At 54.1% G+C, this 16,426-nt stretch overlaps 1 protein-coding gene across 1 annotated transcript in view; it reads right to left on the bottom strand.

Annotated features, from left to right (window-relative positions):
- Positions 1-40: 40 nt before the first annotated feature.
- The window catches only part of LOC147094574 (serine/threonine-protein kinase NLK2-like), a 30,922-nt gene continuing 14,536 nt past the window's right edge, over positions 41-16,426 (bottom strand). Inside the window, exons 4-11 of the mRNA XM_085974404.1 lie at positions 16,222-16,328; positions 12,945-13,030; positions 11,993-12,202; positions 5,675-5,776; positions 5,101-5,187; positions 701-899; positions 240-333; positions 41-121 (exon numbers count right to left, since the gene is read on the bottom strand). Coding sequence (XP_085830530.1) covers positions 73-121; positions 240-333; positions 701-899; positions 5,101-5,187; positions 5,675-5,776; positions 11,993-12,202; positions 12,945-13,030; positions 16,222-16,328 — 934 coding nt within the window. The 3' untranslated portion in view covers positions 41-72. The remainder of the gene's footprint in view (positions 122-239; positions 334-700; positions 900-5,100; positions 5,188-5,674; positions 5,777-11,992; positions 12,203-12,944; positions 13,031-16,221; positions 16,329-16,426) is intronic.

The following is a 16,426-nucleotide window of genomic DNA, read 5'->3' as shown; positions in this document are numbered from 1 at the left end:
CACCGACTCTCCCCGGGGTACGGGTCCCTGCGGGATGCCATTAATATCGGATTCTTACTCATTCTCGGTTTGTCATCGTTCTTCCTTCTTTGAGACTTTCGATGAATGCCAAGCCGTCGACCTGTGTAGGGATTAGAGAAAGATCTGAGAGCGGGAACACACACCGGACATACGCCGCACCCAGCTACCCAGCCCGCTCCCACCAGCGGCCCCACGGGAAGCCGCACCATGAGCTTTACCTGATGAAGCTTTTGAAGGCAGCAGACTGTGGGTTGATGCAGAGAGGCACTCGATGGTCCTTCTGGTTATCCACAATGAACCTGTGAATGAGCTCTGAGAGAGAGAGTGTGAGGAGTGAGAGGTAGGGGAGCAAGGGAGGAGGAGGAGCAGGAGGGAGAGGGGGAGGGGAGAGGGAGTGAGAGAGGGGAGGAGGGGAGGAGGGGGAGCGAGAGAGGGGAGGAGAGGAGGAGGGGGAGCGAGAGAGGGGAGGGGAGGAGGAACGAGAGAGGGCGAGAGAGAGAGGGGGGAGGGAGAGAGAGAGGAGAGAGAGAGAGAGGGGGAGGGAGAGAGAGAGGGGGTGAGAGAGAGGGGGAGAAAGAGAGAGAAGGGAACAGTCGATTATTAAACACCAGGGATTGATGTCAGATCGTATCCATGTTGACCAATTGGGAAGGGGGACCCGCGACCCCCAGCCACTGACCTTTGACCTGCCAGACGGACGACAGACTCTTCTCGTAGGCGTCATCGAACTTGGGGCTGGCGGCCGGCTCGAAGTCGCTGGTGTAGATCCGGCCCGCGGGCACGGTGAAACAGCAGTGACACATGCAGGTGTGGTAGCGCAAGCGCCCCTCGTCCACGTACGGGTGCGCCAGGGCCTCGCGGGCAGAAATACGCTTCACCTGGGCAAGGGAGGCATACGGGTTACACACTGAACATCTACACTGCCCCATCAAACACTCCCAGAGCAGGTAAAGCATGGGTCAGATACAGGGTAAAGCCCCTCTAAACTGTCCCGTCAAACACTCCCAGGGCAGATACAGCACGAGTTAGATACAGAGTAACGCTCCCTCTACTGTTAGGGAAATTGATCGGATTGAAGGCCGATAAATCCCCAGGGTCTGATAATCTACATCCTAGGGTACTTAAGGAAGTGGCCCTAGAAATAGTAGATGCATTGCTGATCATATTCCAACATTCGATGGAATCTGGAACAGTACCCATGGATCGGAGGGTAGCTAATGTAACCCCACTATTCAAAAAAAGTTGGTAAAGAGAAAACGGGGAATTACAGACCGGTAAGCCTGATATTGGTGGGGAAAATGCTAGAGTCCATGATAAAAGATGTAATAGCAGAGCACTTGGAAAACAGTGACAGGATCGGACAAAGTCAACATGGATTTACAAAAGGTAAATCGTGCTTGACTAATCAACTGGAATTTTTTGAGGATGTAACTCGTAAAATAGATAAGGGAGAACCAGTGGATGTGGTATTTGGACTTTCAAAAGGCTTTCGATAAGGTCCCACAGAAGAGATTAGCGTGTAAAGTTAAGGCACATGGGATAGGGGGCAAGGTATTGACTTGGATAGAGAACTGGTTGGCAGACAGAAAGCAAAGAGTTGGAATAAACGGCTCTTTTTCCGAGTGGCAGGCAGTGACTAGTGGGGTACCGCAGGGATCGGTCCTTGGACCCCAGCTATTCACAATATATATTAATGATCTAGACAAGGGAATTAGATGTAATATCTCCAAATTTACAGACGACACAAAGCTGGGTGGGCGTGTGTGCTGTGAGGAGGATGCCGAGAAACGACAGGATGATTTGGACAGGTTGGGTGATTGGGCAGAAGCATGGCAGATGCAATATAACATGGATAAATGTGAGGTTATCCACTTGGGTGTCAAAAACATAAAGGCAGATTATTATCTGAATGGCAATAGATTGGGAGAAGGGGAAGTGCAACAAGACCTGGGTGTCCTTGTGCACCAGTCGCTGAAGGTAAGCATGCAGGTGCAGCAGGCAGTTAAGAAGGCAAATGGTATGTTGGCCTTCATAGCGAAAGGGTTTGAGTACAGGAACTAGGATGTCTTGCTGCAGTTGTACAGGGCCTTGGTGAGACCACACCTTGAGTACTGTGTGCAGTTTTGGTCACCTTATCTGAGGAAGGATGTTCTTGCCATGGAAGGAGTTCAGCGAAGATTCACCAGACTGATACCTGGGATGGCAGGAATGACGTATGAGGAGAGATTGGCTCGATTGGCCTTGTACTCGCTGAAGTTTAAAAGAATGAGAGGGGATCTCATTGAAACTTATAAAATTCTAGCAGGACTAGACAGACTGGATGCAGGAAGGATGTGCCCGATGGTGGGGGATTCCAGAACCAGGGGTCACAGTCTAAGGATAAGGGGTAGGCCATTTAGGACAGAAATGAGGAGGAACTTCTTCACCCAGAGAGTGGTGAACCTGTGGAATTCTCTACCACAGAAGGCGGTAGAGGCCAATTCATTAAATATATTCAAGAAGGAGTTGGATATATTTCTTGAGGCTAAAGGGATCAAGGGGTATGGGGAGAAGGCAGGGACAGGGTACTGAGTTCGGATGATCAGCCATGATCGCATTGAATGGCGGAGCAGGCTCGAGGGGCCGAATGGCCTACTCCTGCTCCTATCTTCTATGCTTCTGTGTTTATGTTTCTACACTGTCCCATCAAACACTCCCAGGGCAGGTACAGCACGGGTTAGATACAGAGTAAAGCTCCCTCTACACTGTCCCATCAAACACTCCCAGGGCAGGTACAACACGGGTTAGATACAGAGTAAAGCTCCCTCTACACTGTCCCATCAAACACTCCCAGGGCAGGTACAGTATGGGTTAGATACAGAGTAAATCTCCCTCTGCACTGTCCCATCAAACACTCCCAGGGCAGGTACAGCACGGGTTAGATACAGAGTAAAGCTCCCTCTACACTGTCCCATCTAACACTCCCAGGGCAGGTACAGCACAGGTTAGATACAGAGTAAAGCTTCCTCTTCACTGTCCCATCAAACACTCCCAGGGCAGGTACAGCACGGGTTAGATACAGAGTAAAGCTCCCTCTACACTGTCCCATCAAACACTCCCAGGGCAGGTACAGCACAAGTTAGATACAGAGTAAAGCTCCCTCTACACTGTCCCATCTAACACTCCCAGGGCAGGTACAGCACAAGGTAGATACAGAGTAAAGCTCCCTCTACACTGTCCCATCAAACACTCCCAGGGCAAGTACAGCACAGGTTAGATACAGAGTAAAGCTCCCTCTACACTGTCCCATCAAACACTCCCAGGGCAGGTACAGCACGGGTTAGATACAGAGTAAAGCTCCCTCTACACTGTCCCATCAAACACTCCCAGGGCAGGTACAGCACGGGGTTAGATACAGAGTAAAGCTCCCTCAACACTGTCCCATCAAACACTCCCAGGGCAGGTGCAGCACGGGTTAGATACAGAGTAACGCTCCCTCTACACTGTCCCATCAAACACTCCCAGGGCAGGTACAGCACGGGTTAGATACAGAGTAAAGCTCCCTCTACACTGTCCCATCAAACACTCCCAGGGCAGGTACAGCACGGGTTAGATACAGAGTAAAGCTCCCTCTACACTGTCCCATCAAACACTCCCAGGGCAGGTACAGCACGGGGTTAGATACAGAGTAAAGCTCCCTCTACACTGTCCCATCAAACACTCCCAGGGCAGGTACAGCACGGGTTAGATACAGAGTAAAGCTCCCTCTACACTGTCCCATCAAACACTCCCAGGGCAGGTACAGCACGGGGTTAGATACAGAGTAAAGCTCCCTCAACACTGTCCCATCAAACACTCCCAGGGCAGGTGCAGCACGCGTTAAATACAGAGTAACGCTCCCTCTACACTGTCCCATCAAACACTCCCAGGGCAGGTACAGCACGGGTTAGATACAGAGTAAAGCTCCCTCTACACTGTCCCATCAAACACTCCCAGGGCAGGTACAGCACGGGTTAGGTACAGAGTAAAGCTCCCTCTACACTGTCCAATCAAACACTCCCAGGGCAGGTACAGCACGGGGTTAGATACAGAGTAAAGCTCCCTCTACACTGTCCCATCAAACACTCCCAGGGCAGGTACAGCACGGGTTAGATACAGAGTAAAGCTCCCTCTACGCTGTCCCATCAAACACTCCCAGGGCAGGTACAGCACGGGGTTAGATACAGAGTAAAGCTCCCTCAACACTGTCCCATCAAACACTCCCAGGGCAGGTGCAGCACGCGTTAGATACAGAGTAACGCTCCCTCTACACTGTCCCATCAAACACTCCCAGGGCAGGTACAGCACGGGTTAGATACAGAGTAAAGCTCCCTCTACACTGTCCCATCAAACACTCCCAGGGCAGGTACAGCACGGGTTAGGTACAGAGTAAAGCTCCCTCTACACTGTCCAATCAAACACTCCCAGGGCAGGTACAGCACGGGTTAGATACAGAGTAAAGCCCCCTCTACACTGTCCCATCAAACACTCCCAGGGCAGGTACAGCACAGGGTTAGATACAGAGTAAAGCCCCCTCTACACTGTCCCATCAAACACTCCCAGGACAGGTACAGCACGGGGTTAGATACAGAGTAAAGCTCCCTCTACACTGTCCCATCAAACACTCCCAGGGCAGGTACAGCACGGGTTAGATACAGAGTAAAGCTCCCTCTACACTGTCCCATCAAACACTCCCAGGGCAGGTACAGCACTGGTTAGATACAGAGTAACGCTCCCTCTACACTGTCCCATCAAACACTCCCAGGGCAGGTACAGCGCGGGTTAGATACAGAGTAACGCTCCCTCTACACTGTCCCATCAAACACTCCCAGGGCAGGTACAGCGCGGGTTAGATACAGAGTAACGCTCCCTCTACACTGTCCCATCAAACACTCCCAGGGCAGGTACAGCACAGGGTTAGATACAGAGTAAAGCTCCCTCTACACTGTCCCATCAAACACTCCCAGGACAGGTACAGCGCGGGTTAGATACAGAGTAACGCTCCCTCTACACGGAGCTGATTTTACTCCTGCTTTAACTTCCTGAGCCCATTTAACTCACCGGGTCGAAGACCAGCATTCGGCAGAGCAGGTGAATGGCCTCATGGGTGGCTTCATCGGAGAGCATATAGAGAACGGAGAGCGATGGCTGGCGGGGAGAGCAGAGAGGATAATCAATTACTGGGTGCTGGAGAGAGAGGGGAGAGCGGGAGGAGAGAGGAGGAGGGGGCAAGGTGGAGGAGGAGGAGGAGGGGAGAGGAGAGAGGAGAAGATAATCAATTACTGGGTGCTGGAGAGAGAGGGGAGAGGGGGGAGGGGGAGGGGGAGGAGGGGCAAGGAGAGGGGGAGAGGGAGGAGGAGATTTTAGGAGTGGGGGGGTGGAGGAGGGAGTTGGAGGAGGAGGGGGAGGGGGGGAGGGGGAGGAGGAGGGGCGAGGGCGAGGAAGGGCGAGGGGAGGGAGGGGAAGGAGAGGTGAGGGAGGGGAGAGAGGCGAGAGGGTTGGAGGAAATGTCGAGAGGAAGGAGGGGTTCAAGGGGTGGAGGGTGGGAGGGGAGGTTGAGGGGAAGGAGGGAGGGGGTCGATGGGAGGGTGGCTGAGGAATCGAGGATGAGCGGGAGAGCTGAGGTCCATCCTACCGCTTTGTGATGTCCCCTCAGGATGTGGGCCTTGGCTCCTTCACAGGCACTGTGCATGGCCAGCAGTGGCGGGGTCCCCAGGAGATCGGTGATCAGGTCCAACTGCGGGACGCAAGAAAGACAAAATCAGGGTCCGGGATCCCAAGAGCTCGCCCAACTCCCGAGTCCCACAGATACATGGGAAGCAATCAGCCACACGTCCCAGGGCAGAGGAACTGAACCCAACGGACACGGATTTTTGCCTCAACTCAGTAGAAGTCTTGTGGGCAATTCTGGGCACGGCACATCAGGGACGGATCACCCTCCGCCATTTCTGCCACCTCCAGCGTGATCCCACCACCAAACGCGTCTTCCCCTCACCCTCCCGTCAGCATTCCGTAGGGACCGCTCCCTCCGCGACACCCTGGTCCACTCCTCAATCACCCCCAACACTCCTTCCCCTTCGCCCGACACCTTCCCGTGCAAGCGCAGGAGATGCAACACCTGCCCTTTTATCTCCTCCCTTCCCACTGTCCAGGGCCCCAAACACCCCCATCTTCCAGGGGAAACAGCGATTTACTTGTACTTCTTGCAATTTAGTATACTGTTGTCGGAATGTCTAGCTCCTATCCAAAAGACTGAGGTCCACTCAGGTGATCAAATAAACGAGGTTTAATGAAAACTAACAGAGTTTAACGGATAACTACAGGAGAACATCGAATATAGGTCTAGTCAGTTCGGAGGCTCCACGAGGACTGCGTGGGTGGTCCCGTGACTGATGTCATGACGTCATCATGTTTTTCCCGCCGGTTGGGGATCACGTGATGGACGGCGTGACGTCATCGCGTTTACCCGCGCTATTAAAGTGATCGCGCTCTGTACATGTAAACAGTGAAAACAAAGATACAGACTCAGGCTGTAGCTAACATATTATTAAAGGGAATTATATACAATTGATCAGAGTCCCTTAGTGGCTCTGCCACATGCGCCCCCCCAGAATTGTCTTTAATAGCAAAAGTAAAACGGCGAGGAGGCCTGACAAGCCTGTCAGATCGACTTCTGTAGCCTTGAAGTGGAAGCTGATGGACGGCGGGCGAGCTGGCGGGCGGTTGCGTTTGATCTGGCACGGCGACTGTGGGCGGTCGGCCACGTTTCGGCGGTTGTGCGGTCTCGACTGGGCGGTCCAGGTCCAAGTGAGCCGGCTTCAACCGGTCAACCGAAATGTGGTCCGGTTTACCTCCGACATCGACTGAAAAAGATTTGTCTCCCGGCTCGATCACGCGGAAAGGACCAGTGTAAGGGGGTTTGAGCGGATCCCGATGAGCATCGTGGCGGATAAGCACATAGTCGGCGTTCTTCAGCTCAGCTGGGATGTGGGAGCTCTGCAAGCCGTGATGTGACATAGGCACTGGAGCGAAACTTCTGGCCGCCTCCTGGTGGCTGATGAGCTGCTGGGATGCGGACCATGGCTCTGTTGGAGTCGGAAGGAAATCCTCTGGTACGTGTAGCGGCTGGCCATATACGAGCTCCGCCGAGGACGATTGAAGATCTTCTTTAGGCGTCGTACGAAGACCCAATAGGACCCATGGAAGCCTGTCCACCCAGCCCGCGCCTTGAAGGCTGGCTCGCAGTGCGGCCTTGAGCGACCTGTGGAATCGTTCGCACAGGCCGTTTGCTTGTGGATGGTAGGCAGTGGTGCGATGTAGCTTGACGCCGAGCCCGAGCCACAGCGTTCCAGAGCTCAGAAGAAAACTGCGGCCCACGATCGGACGAGATGTCCGCCGGTACCCCGAAACGGGCGACCCAAGAGGAGATGAATGCCCTGGCGACGTCTGCGGAAGCGGTGGATGACAAAGGCACTGCCTCCGGCCATCGAGTGGTGCGGTCCACCATTGTAAGATGATGAGTAAACCCGTGCGAAGGCGGAAGTGGCTCCACCAGGTCCACATGCACATGATCAAACCTACGTTCCAGAACAGCGAAAGTGGCCAATGGAGCCTTAACATGACGCTGCACCTTGGCCTTCTGGCAGACCGCGCAGGTGTTGGCCCAGTCGCGAACATCCATGTGCATACCCCGCCACACGAATTTGGACGACATCAGCCATTGCAAGGCCTTCATGCCAGGGTGCGACAATCCGTGTATGGCGTCAAGCGACTGGGACGATAGGGTGAGGATCTCCCACGGAGACGTCGCAGAGTAGCGTAGTGCCCGCGGCATGGAATTTGACGTCGGCCGCTTGGAGGCTAGAGGGGTTGGTTCTGTAAGATTGGACCTCCGGATCCGAGGCTTGATCCGCAGCCATGAGGGCATAGTCGATGCCGAGCTGGACTGCATGAACGGTCGCGCGGGAGAGGCAATCCGCCGCCAGGTTGTCTTTACCGGACACATGCTGAATGTCAGTGGTGAATTCAGAGATAAACGTCAACTGACGTTGTTGCCGAGCTGACCACGGTTCGGCAGTCTTGGCCATAGCGAACGTTAGTGGCTTATGGTCCACAAAAGCCATGAACGGACGTCCCTCTAGCAAGAACCGGAAATGGCGGATGGCCAGAAAAAGGGCCAGCAACTCCCGGTCGAACGTGCTGTACTTCCGTTCGTTTCGCCCTAGTTGACGGCTGAAAAACGCCCGCGGTTGCCACGTCCCATGCAGCCACGGTTCCTGCACTGCGCCGATGGCGTAGTCTGACGCGTCGGTGGTAAGGGCGATGGTGGCACCTGGCAGCGGGTGTGCCAGCATGGTTGCGTTGGCTAAAGCGCCTTTTGTGTCGACGAACGCCCGGTCCATATCGACCGTCCAGCTAATCGGATCCTTGCCGGACTTGCCCTTGAGGGCCTCGTACAGGGGCTGCATGAGCAGAGCTGCATTAGGGACGAACCGGTGATAAAAATTTACCAACCCGAGGAACTCCTGCAGGGTCTTGACAGTCTGCGGGCGCGGGAAAGAAGTAACTGCCTCCACCTTCGTTTGCAGGGGAATAGCGCCGTCCGATGTGATGCGATGGCCTAAGAAATCAATCTGCTGCAGGCCGAACTGGCACTTGGCCGGGTTGATGATCAAGCCGTGTTGACTGAGGCGGCTAAAGAGGGTGCGCAAATGGCAGATGCGCTCCTCTTTATTAGGGCTGGCGATGAGGATGTCATTGAGGTAGACGAAAAGAAACTTGAGGACCCGAAGCACGGAGTCCATCAAGCGCTGGAAAGCCTGTGCACATTCTTCAATCCAAACAGCATCCGCAGAAATTCAAACAGGCCGAATGGGGTGATAACTGCAGTTTTCGGGACGTCTTGCGGGCAAGGTTGACTTTTGAAAAAATGGTATTGCCCGCCAAATGGGCAGAGAAATCCTGAATATGAGGGATCGGGTACCGATCAGGAGTAGTGGCGTCGTTCAGGCGTTGGTAGTCGCCGCAAGGCCGCCGTGTTTCGGAATAATGTGGAGAGGCAAAGACCAGGGACTATTCGACCGGCGAATAATCCCTAGCCGCTCCATCGTGTCGAACTCCGCTTTCGCAGCCGCGAGCTTGCCAGGTTCAAGGCGCCGGGCCCGTGCGTAGACCGGGGAGCCAGTAGTGGTGATGTGATGTTCGACACCATGTTTCGTGGCCGTGGAAGAGAAAGTGGGTCTGGTCAGGTCTGGGAAATCTCCGAGGAGGCGAGCGAAGTCATCCGGAGGTGGGAACGCGCAGGAGGCACTGCGCGCCAGGATGTTACCGCGGTGGCACGGGATGGAGTGAAAAGTGGCCGCATTGATCAACCGGCGGTGCCGTACATCCACCAGGAGGCCGTTGGCGCGCAAAAAATCCGCCCCGAGGATGGCTCGAGAGACTTTGGCCGTGATGAAATCCCAGTAAAAACCGCTGGCCGCCGAAGCACACCTGGACCCGCCGGCTTCCGAAGGTCCGAATGGCCCCGCCATTAGCCGCCTGGAGGGAGGGGCCGTGCCCCCCGGCTTGTAGATCAAGATTTGACGCGGGTAGGACGCTACACTGCGCCCCGGTGTCGCAGAGGAAACGTCGACCAGATAGGGAGTCGTTGATGAAGAGGAGTTTTCCCGAATTACCGATTGCCATCGCAGCTGCGGGGCGCTCGTTATAACCGGTCCTCTTTCGACAGGGTGGCTGGGTTTTTTTTTTTTTGAGCGAAAAGCTGCAGGGAGGGCGGCAGCATCTTGCTTTTGTGCCAAAACGGGCGTGGTAGAAGCACGACCCCGCAGGTTGAGGGGCTGGAGCAGCGTCCGTGGTGGATGGGCGCCTCGTGGCAGCGCAGTACTGCTGCGTCACCGCGAAGATCTTGTCCGCTTCGGCGGCCAGCTCTGCGCAGTCTGCGACTTCCGACCTGGCTAGGGCAGCCTGAACTTGCTCCGGTAGCTGGCTGAGGAATAGCTCCCTGAAGAGGAAGCATTCCGGTTCGGAGCCCAGGAGCGTGAGCATTTGGCTCATGAGCTCGGACGGCTTGGAGTCCCCGAGGCCGGGCATATTGAGCAGCCGGCGGGCGCGCTCCGACTTCGTCAGCCCGAAGACCTGTAACAACCGCGCCTTTATCGTTTCATACTTGCGATCTTCTGGTGGATTACCAAGCAGGCTGACGATCCGCGAGGCTGTGGCGCTGTCGAGGGCGGAGACCACGTGATAGTAACGGGTCTGATCTGCAACGATGTTCCTGATTGCGAACTGGGCTTCGGCCTGGATGAACCACGCGGCTGGCTGTTGCTCCCAGAACTGTGGTAGCTTCAAAGCAACGGCGTTCGATTCCATGTTCAGAAACTTCTGCGAAAACCGCTCGCAAAAGTCGGGGTCACCAATGTAGGAATGTCTAGTTCCTATCCAAAAGACTGAGGTCCACTCAGGCGATCAAATAAACGAGGTTTAATGCGCTGCACTCCCTCCATGTCAAGAACATCCTTCCTCAGATAAGGCGACCAAAACTGCACACAATACTCAGGATGTGGTCTCACCAAGGCCCTGTACAACTGCAGCAAGACATCCTTGTTCCTGTACTCGAACCCTCTCGCTACGAAGGCCAGCATACCATTTGCCTTCTTAACCGCCTGCTGCACCTGCATGCTTACCTTCAGCGACTGGTGCACAAGGACACCCAGGTCTCGTTGCACTTCCCCTTCTCCCAATCTATTGCCATTCAGATAATAATCTGCTTTCCTGTTTTTGACACCAAAGTGGATAACCTCACATTTATCCACATTATATTGCATCTGCCATGCTTCTGCCCAATCACCCAACCTGTCCAAATCACACTGGAGCTTCTCGGCATCCTCCTCACAGCACACACGCCCACCCAGCTTTGTGTCGTCTGCAAACTTGGAGATATTACATCTAGTTCCCTCATCTAGGACATTTAGGACTGAGATGAAGATAAATCTCTTCACCCAGAGGGTGGTGAACCTGTGGAATTCTCTACCACAGAAGGCTGTGGAGGCCAAGTCACTGAATATATTTAAGAAGGAGATAGATTTCTAGACACAAAAGGCATCAAGGGGTATGGGGAGAGAGCGGGAATATGGTATTGAGATAGAGGATCAGCCATGATCATATTGAATGCTGGAACAGGCTCGAGGGGCTAAGTGGTCTGCTCCGGTTCCTGTATATCCAAGTTGTGAGGAGGATCCAAGGAGGCTGCAAAGGGATATAGACCAGTTAAGTGAATGGGCAAGAAGGTGTCAGATGGAGTATAATGTAGGGAAGTGTGAAATTGTCCACTTTGGTAAGAAGAAAAGCAGAATATTTTGTAACGGTGAGAGACTAGTTAATGTTGGTATTCAGATACTTTGAGAAGCTGGGATTGTTCTCCTTAGAGCAGAGAAGGTTAAGGGGAGATTGACCAGAATGGTACCAGGGATGAGGGACTTCAGTGATGTGGAGAGACTGGAGAAGCTGGGGTTGTTCTCCTTAGAGCAGAGAAGGTTAAGGGGAGATTGACCAGAATGGTACCAGGGATGAGGGACTTCAGTGATGTGGAGAGACTGGAGAAGCTGGGGTTGTTCTCCTTAGAGCAGAGAAGGTTAAGGGAGAGATTGACCAGAATGGTACCAGGGATGAGGGACTTCAGTGATGTGGAGAGACTGGAGAAGCTGGGATTGTTCTCCTTGGAGCAGAGAAGGTTAAGGGAGAGATTGACCAGAATGGTACCAGGGATATGGTATTGAGATAGAGGATCAGCCATGATCATATTGAATGGCGGAGTAGGCTCGAGGGGCCGAATGGCCGACTCCTGCTCCTATTTTACTATGTTTCTGTATAATTGCAGCAAGACCTCTTCACTCTGATACTCCAATCCCTTTGTAATAAAAGCCAACGTACTAACCCACGGCCCCGGACTCACCTGTTGGATCGGACTCTGCGCCTGGAAAAGGATTCTGCGGCCGAGAAGCTCGGCGAAGATGCACCCCACAGACCAGACGTCGATGGAGCTGTTGTAGTGCGCGCTGCCCATCAGAATCTCGGGCGCTCGGTAGTACTGGGTCACGACCTCCTGGGTCATGTGGCGTGACTCGTCCAGCTCCTCCAGTCTGGCCAGACCAAAGTCGCAGATCTGCAGAGGGGGAGCACAGGGAGAGGGTCAGAAGCCAAAAAGGTTAGTTAAAAGAGACGGTGACAGTGTAGATGGAGCTTCATTCTGTGTCCAACCTCGTGCTGTACCTGCCCTGGGAGTGTTTGATGGGACAGTATAGAGGGAGCTTTACTCTGTATCTAACCCCATGCTGTACCTACCCTGGGAGTGTTTGATGGGACAGTGTAGAGGGAGCTTTACTCTGTATCTAACCTGTGCTGTACCTGCCCTGGGAGTGTTTGAAGGGACAGTGTAGAGGGAGCTTTACTCTGTATCTAACCCCGTGCTGTACCTGCCCTGGGAGTGTTTGAAGGGACAGTGTAGAGGGAGCTTTACTCTGTATCTAACCCCGTGCTGTACCTGCCCTGGGAGTGTTTGATGGGACAGTGTAGAGGGAGCTTTACTCTGTATCTAACCCGTGCTGTACCTGCCCTGGGAGTGTTTGATGGGACAGTGTAGAGGGAGCTTTACTCTGTACCTAACCCGTGCTGTACCTGCCCTGGGAGTGTGTGATGGGACAGTGTAGAGGGAGCTTTGCTCTGTATCTAACTTGTGCTGTACCTGCCCTGGGAGTGTTTGATGGGACAGTGTAGAGGGAGCTTTACTCTGTATCTAACCCGTGCTGTACCTGCCCTGGGAGTGTAGAGGGAGCTTTACTCTGTATCTAACCTGTGCTGTACCTGCCCTGGGAGTGTTTGACGGGACAGTGTAGAGCGAGACGAACCTTCAGGACACAGTTGCTGTTGACAAGTAGGTTTCCTGGTTTGATGTCACGGTGTAAAATCCCTGCTGAGTGTAAATATTTGAGTCCTGAGGATGGAAACAGGAAGTGTTAGAACTGGCAACGAGACAATTAAACCTCAAACACATGTCGTCACCCAACCCCACCCACCCACCTTCTCCCCGTATCACTCAACCCCCACCCAACAACCTTCTCCCCAGATCCCTCAACCCCACCTACCCACCTTCTCCCCAGATCCCTCAACCCCACCCACCCACCTTCTCCCCAGATCCCTCAACCCCACCTACCCACCTTCTCCCCATATCCCTCAACCCCACCTAACCACCTTCTCCCCATGTCCCTCAACCCCACCCACCCACCTTCTCCCCATATCCTCAACCCCACCGACCCACCTTCACCCCAATCCCTCAACCCCACCTACCCACCTTCTCCCCATATCCCTGAATCCCACCTACCCACCTTCTCCCCATATCCCACAAACCCACCTTCTCCCCATATCCCTGAATCCCACCTATCTACCGTCTCCCCATATCCCACAATCCCACCTACCCACCTTCTCCCCATCTCCTTCAACCCCACCTACCCACCTTCTCCCCATATCCCCCAACCCCACCAACCCACCTTCTCCTCAATTCCTCAACCCCACCTACCACCTTCTCCCCATGTCCCACAAACCCTCCCCCTTCTCCCCATATCCCTCGACCCCACCTACCCACCTTCTCCCCATATCCCTGAACCCCACCTTCTCCCATTACCTTGAACCCCACCTACCCACCTTCTCCCCATGTCCCACAAACCCGCCACCTTCTCCCCATATCCCCAACCCCACCTACCCACCTTCTCCCCATATTCCCAACCCCACCTACCCACCTTCTCCCCATATCCCCAAACCCACCTACCCACCTTCTCCCCATATCCCCAACCCCACCTTCTCCCCATATCCCCAACCACCCTTTCCCCATCTCCCTCAACCCCACCTACCCACCTTCTCCCCATATCCCCAACCCCACCTTCTCCCCATATCCCCAACCACCCTTTCCCCATCTCCCTCAACCCCACCTACCCACCTTCTCCCCATATCCCCAACCCCACCTTCTCCCCATATCCCCAACCACCCTTTCCCCATCTCCCTCAACCCCACCTACCCACCTTCTCCCCATATCCCCAACCCCCCACCTTTTCCCCATCTCCCTCAACACCACCTACCCACCTTCTCCCCATCTCCCTCAACCCCACCCACCCACCTTCTCCCCATATCCCTCAACCCCACCCACCCACCTTCTCCCCATATCCCTCAACCCCACCTACCCACCTTCTCCCCATATCCCTCAACCCCACCTACCCACCTTCTCCCCATATCCCCAACCCCCCACCTTTTCCCCATCTCCCTCAACACCACCTACCCACCTTCTCCCCATCTCCCTCAACCCCACCCACCCACCTTCTCCCCATATCCCTCAACCCCACCCACCCACCTTCTCCCCATACCCCTCAACCCCACCCACCCACCTTCTCCCCATATCCCTCAACCCCACCTACCCACCTTCTCCCCGTATCCCTCAACCCCGCCTCTCCAGCAACTCCCTGAATTCCCCCTTGACCCCAGTAATACCCTCTATCTCAATGCCCTTCCCTGCCAACTCGTTCAACAACTCAATTCGTCCCTCTCCTTCCCACCTCTCTCCATCCTCGGGCGCAGCAGACCTGGAGTACTGTGAGCAGTTCTGGGCACCTCACCTTAGGAAGGATATATTAGCCTTGGAGGGAGTGCAGCGTAGGTTTACCAGAATGATACCCGGACTTCAAGGGTTAAGTTACGGGGAAAGATTACACAAACTGGGGTTGTATTCCCTGGAATTTAGAAGGTTAAGGGGTGATCTGATCAAAGTTTTCAAGATATTCAAGGTTTGACCACGCTCGATCAGCTCCGATGGACGGGTCACATTGTCCGCATGCCTGATACGAGACTCCCAAAACAAGCGCTCTACTCGGAGCTCCGGCACGGCAAGAGAGCCCCAGGTGGGCAGAGGAAACGCTTCAAGGACACCCTCAAAGCCTCCTTGAAAAAGTGTAACATCCCCACCGACACCTGGGAATCCCTGGCCCAAGATCGCACAAAGTGGAGGAGAAGCATCCGGGAAGGCGCCGAACACCTCGAGTCTTTTCGCCGGGAGCAAGTGGAAGCCAAGCGCAGGCAGCGCAAGGAGCGCACGTCAACCCAGGCACCCCACCCACACGCCCCCTTCAACCACCGTCTGCCCCACCTGTGGCAGAGACTGTAGGTCCCGCATTGGACTCATCAGTCACCTGAGAACTCATTTTTAATGTGGAAGCAAGTCATCCTCGGTTCCGAGGGGTTGCCTAAGAGAACATGATTAAGGGGAACAGATAGGGTAGATGGAGTGAGGTCGCAGATCAGCCGTGATCTCATTGAATGGTGGAACAGGCTCGAGGGGCTGAATGGCCTCCTCCTGTTCCTCCATCCCTCCTGCCTCTCTGCACAGCTCCACCCCTCACCCCCACCACCCGCCCCTCGGACTAGAGCACCAGTCTTGTGCACCCGTTGCTGAAGGTAAGCATGCAGGTGCAGCAGGCAGTTAAGAAGGCAAATGGTATGTTGGCCTTCATAACGAGAGGGTTTGAGTACAAGAACAAGGATGTCTTGCTGCAGTGAGACCACACCTTGAGAATTGTGTGCAGTTTTGGTCACCTTATCTGAGGAAGGATGTTCTTGCCATGGAGGGAGTGCAGCGAAGATTCACCAGACTGATACCTGGGATGGCAGGAATGACGTATGAGGAGAGATTGGATCGATTGGGCTTATATTCACTAAAGTTTAGAAGAATGAGAGGGGATCTCATTGATGTTATAAAATTCTAACAGGACTGGACAGACTAGATGCAGGAAGGATGTTCCCGATGGCCGGGGAGTCCAGAACCAGGGGTCACAGTCTAAGGATAAGGGGTAAGCCATTTCGGACTGAGATGAGGAATTTCTTCACCCAGAGAGTGGTGAACCTGTGGAATTCTCTACCACACAAGGCAGTTGAGGCCAATTCATTAAATATATTCAAGAAGGAGTTAGATATATTTCTTAAGGCTAAAGGGATCAAGGGATATGGGGAGAAGGCAGGGACAGGGTACTGAATTTGGGCGATTAGCCATGATCTCATTGAATGGCGGAGCAGGCTCGAGGGGCCAAATGGCCTACTCCTGCTCCTATCTTCTATGTTTCCACGTTTCTATGTAAACCCACTGACCTCTGAGAATCTGGTAGAGAAAGACCTTGATGTGGTCGGAGCTGAGGGTCTGCGGCGACACAATGACTTTGTGGAGGTCACTCTGCATCAACTCCGTGATGACGTAACTGCGGCAGCAAAGGACGGTCAAGGAGCGAATCAAATTCTGGTCTCGTTCAGCCGGTTAAAGCCGCCTCCACTAATCCAACTCTCGCTCTCCGCTCCG

This window comes from Somniosus microcephalus, unplaced genomic scaffold (genome assembly GCF_052327205.1).
Source record: "Somniosus microcephalus isolate GS21.2 unplaced genomic scaffold, FLI_Smic_1.0 unresolved_chr1, whole genome shotgun sequence".
In the NCBI taxonomy this organism is placed as follows: Eukaryota; Metazoa; Chordata; class Chondrichthyes; order Squaliformes; family Somniosidae; genus Somniosus; species Somniosus microcephalus.
This window is presented reverse-complemented; position numbering and strand designations above follow the sequence as displayed.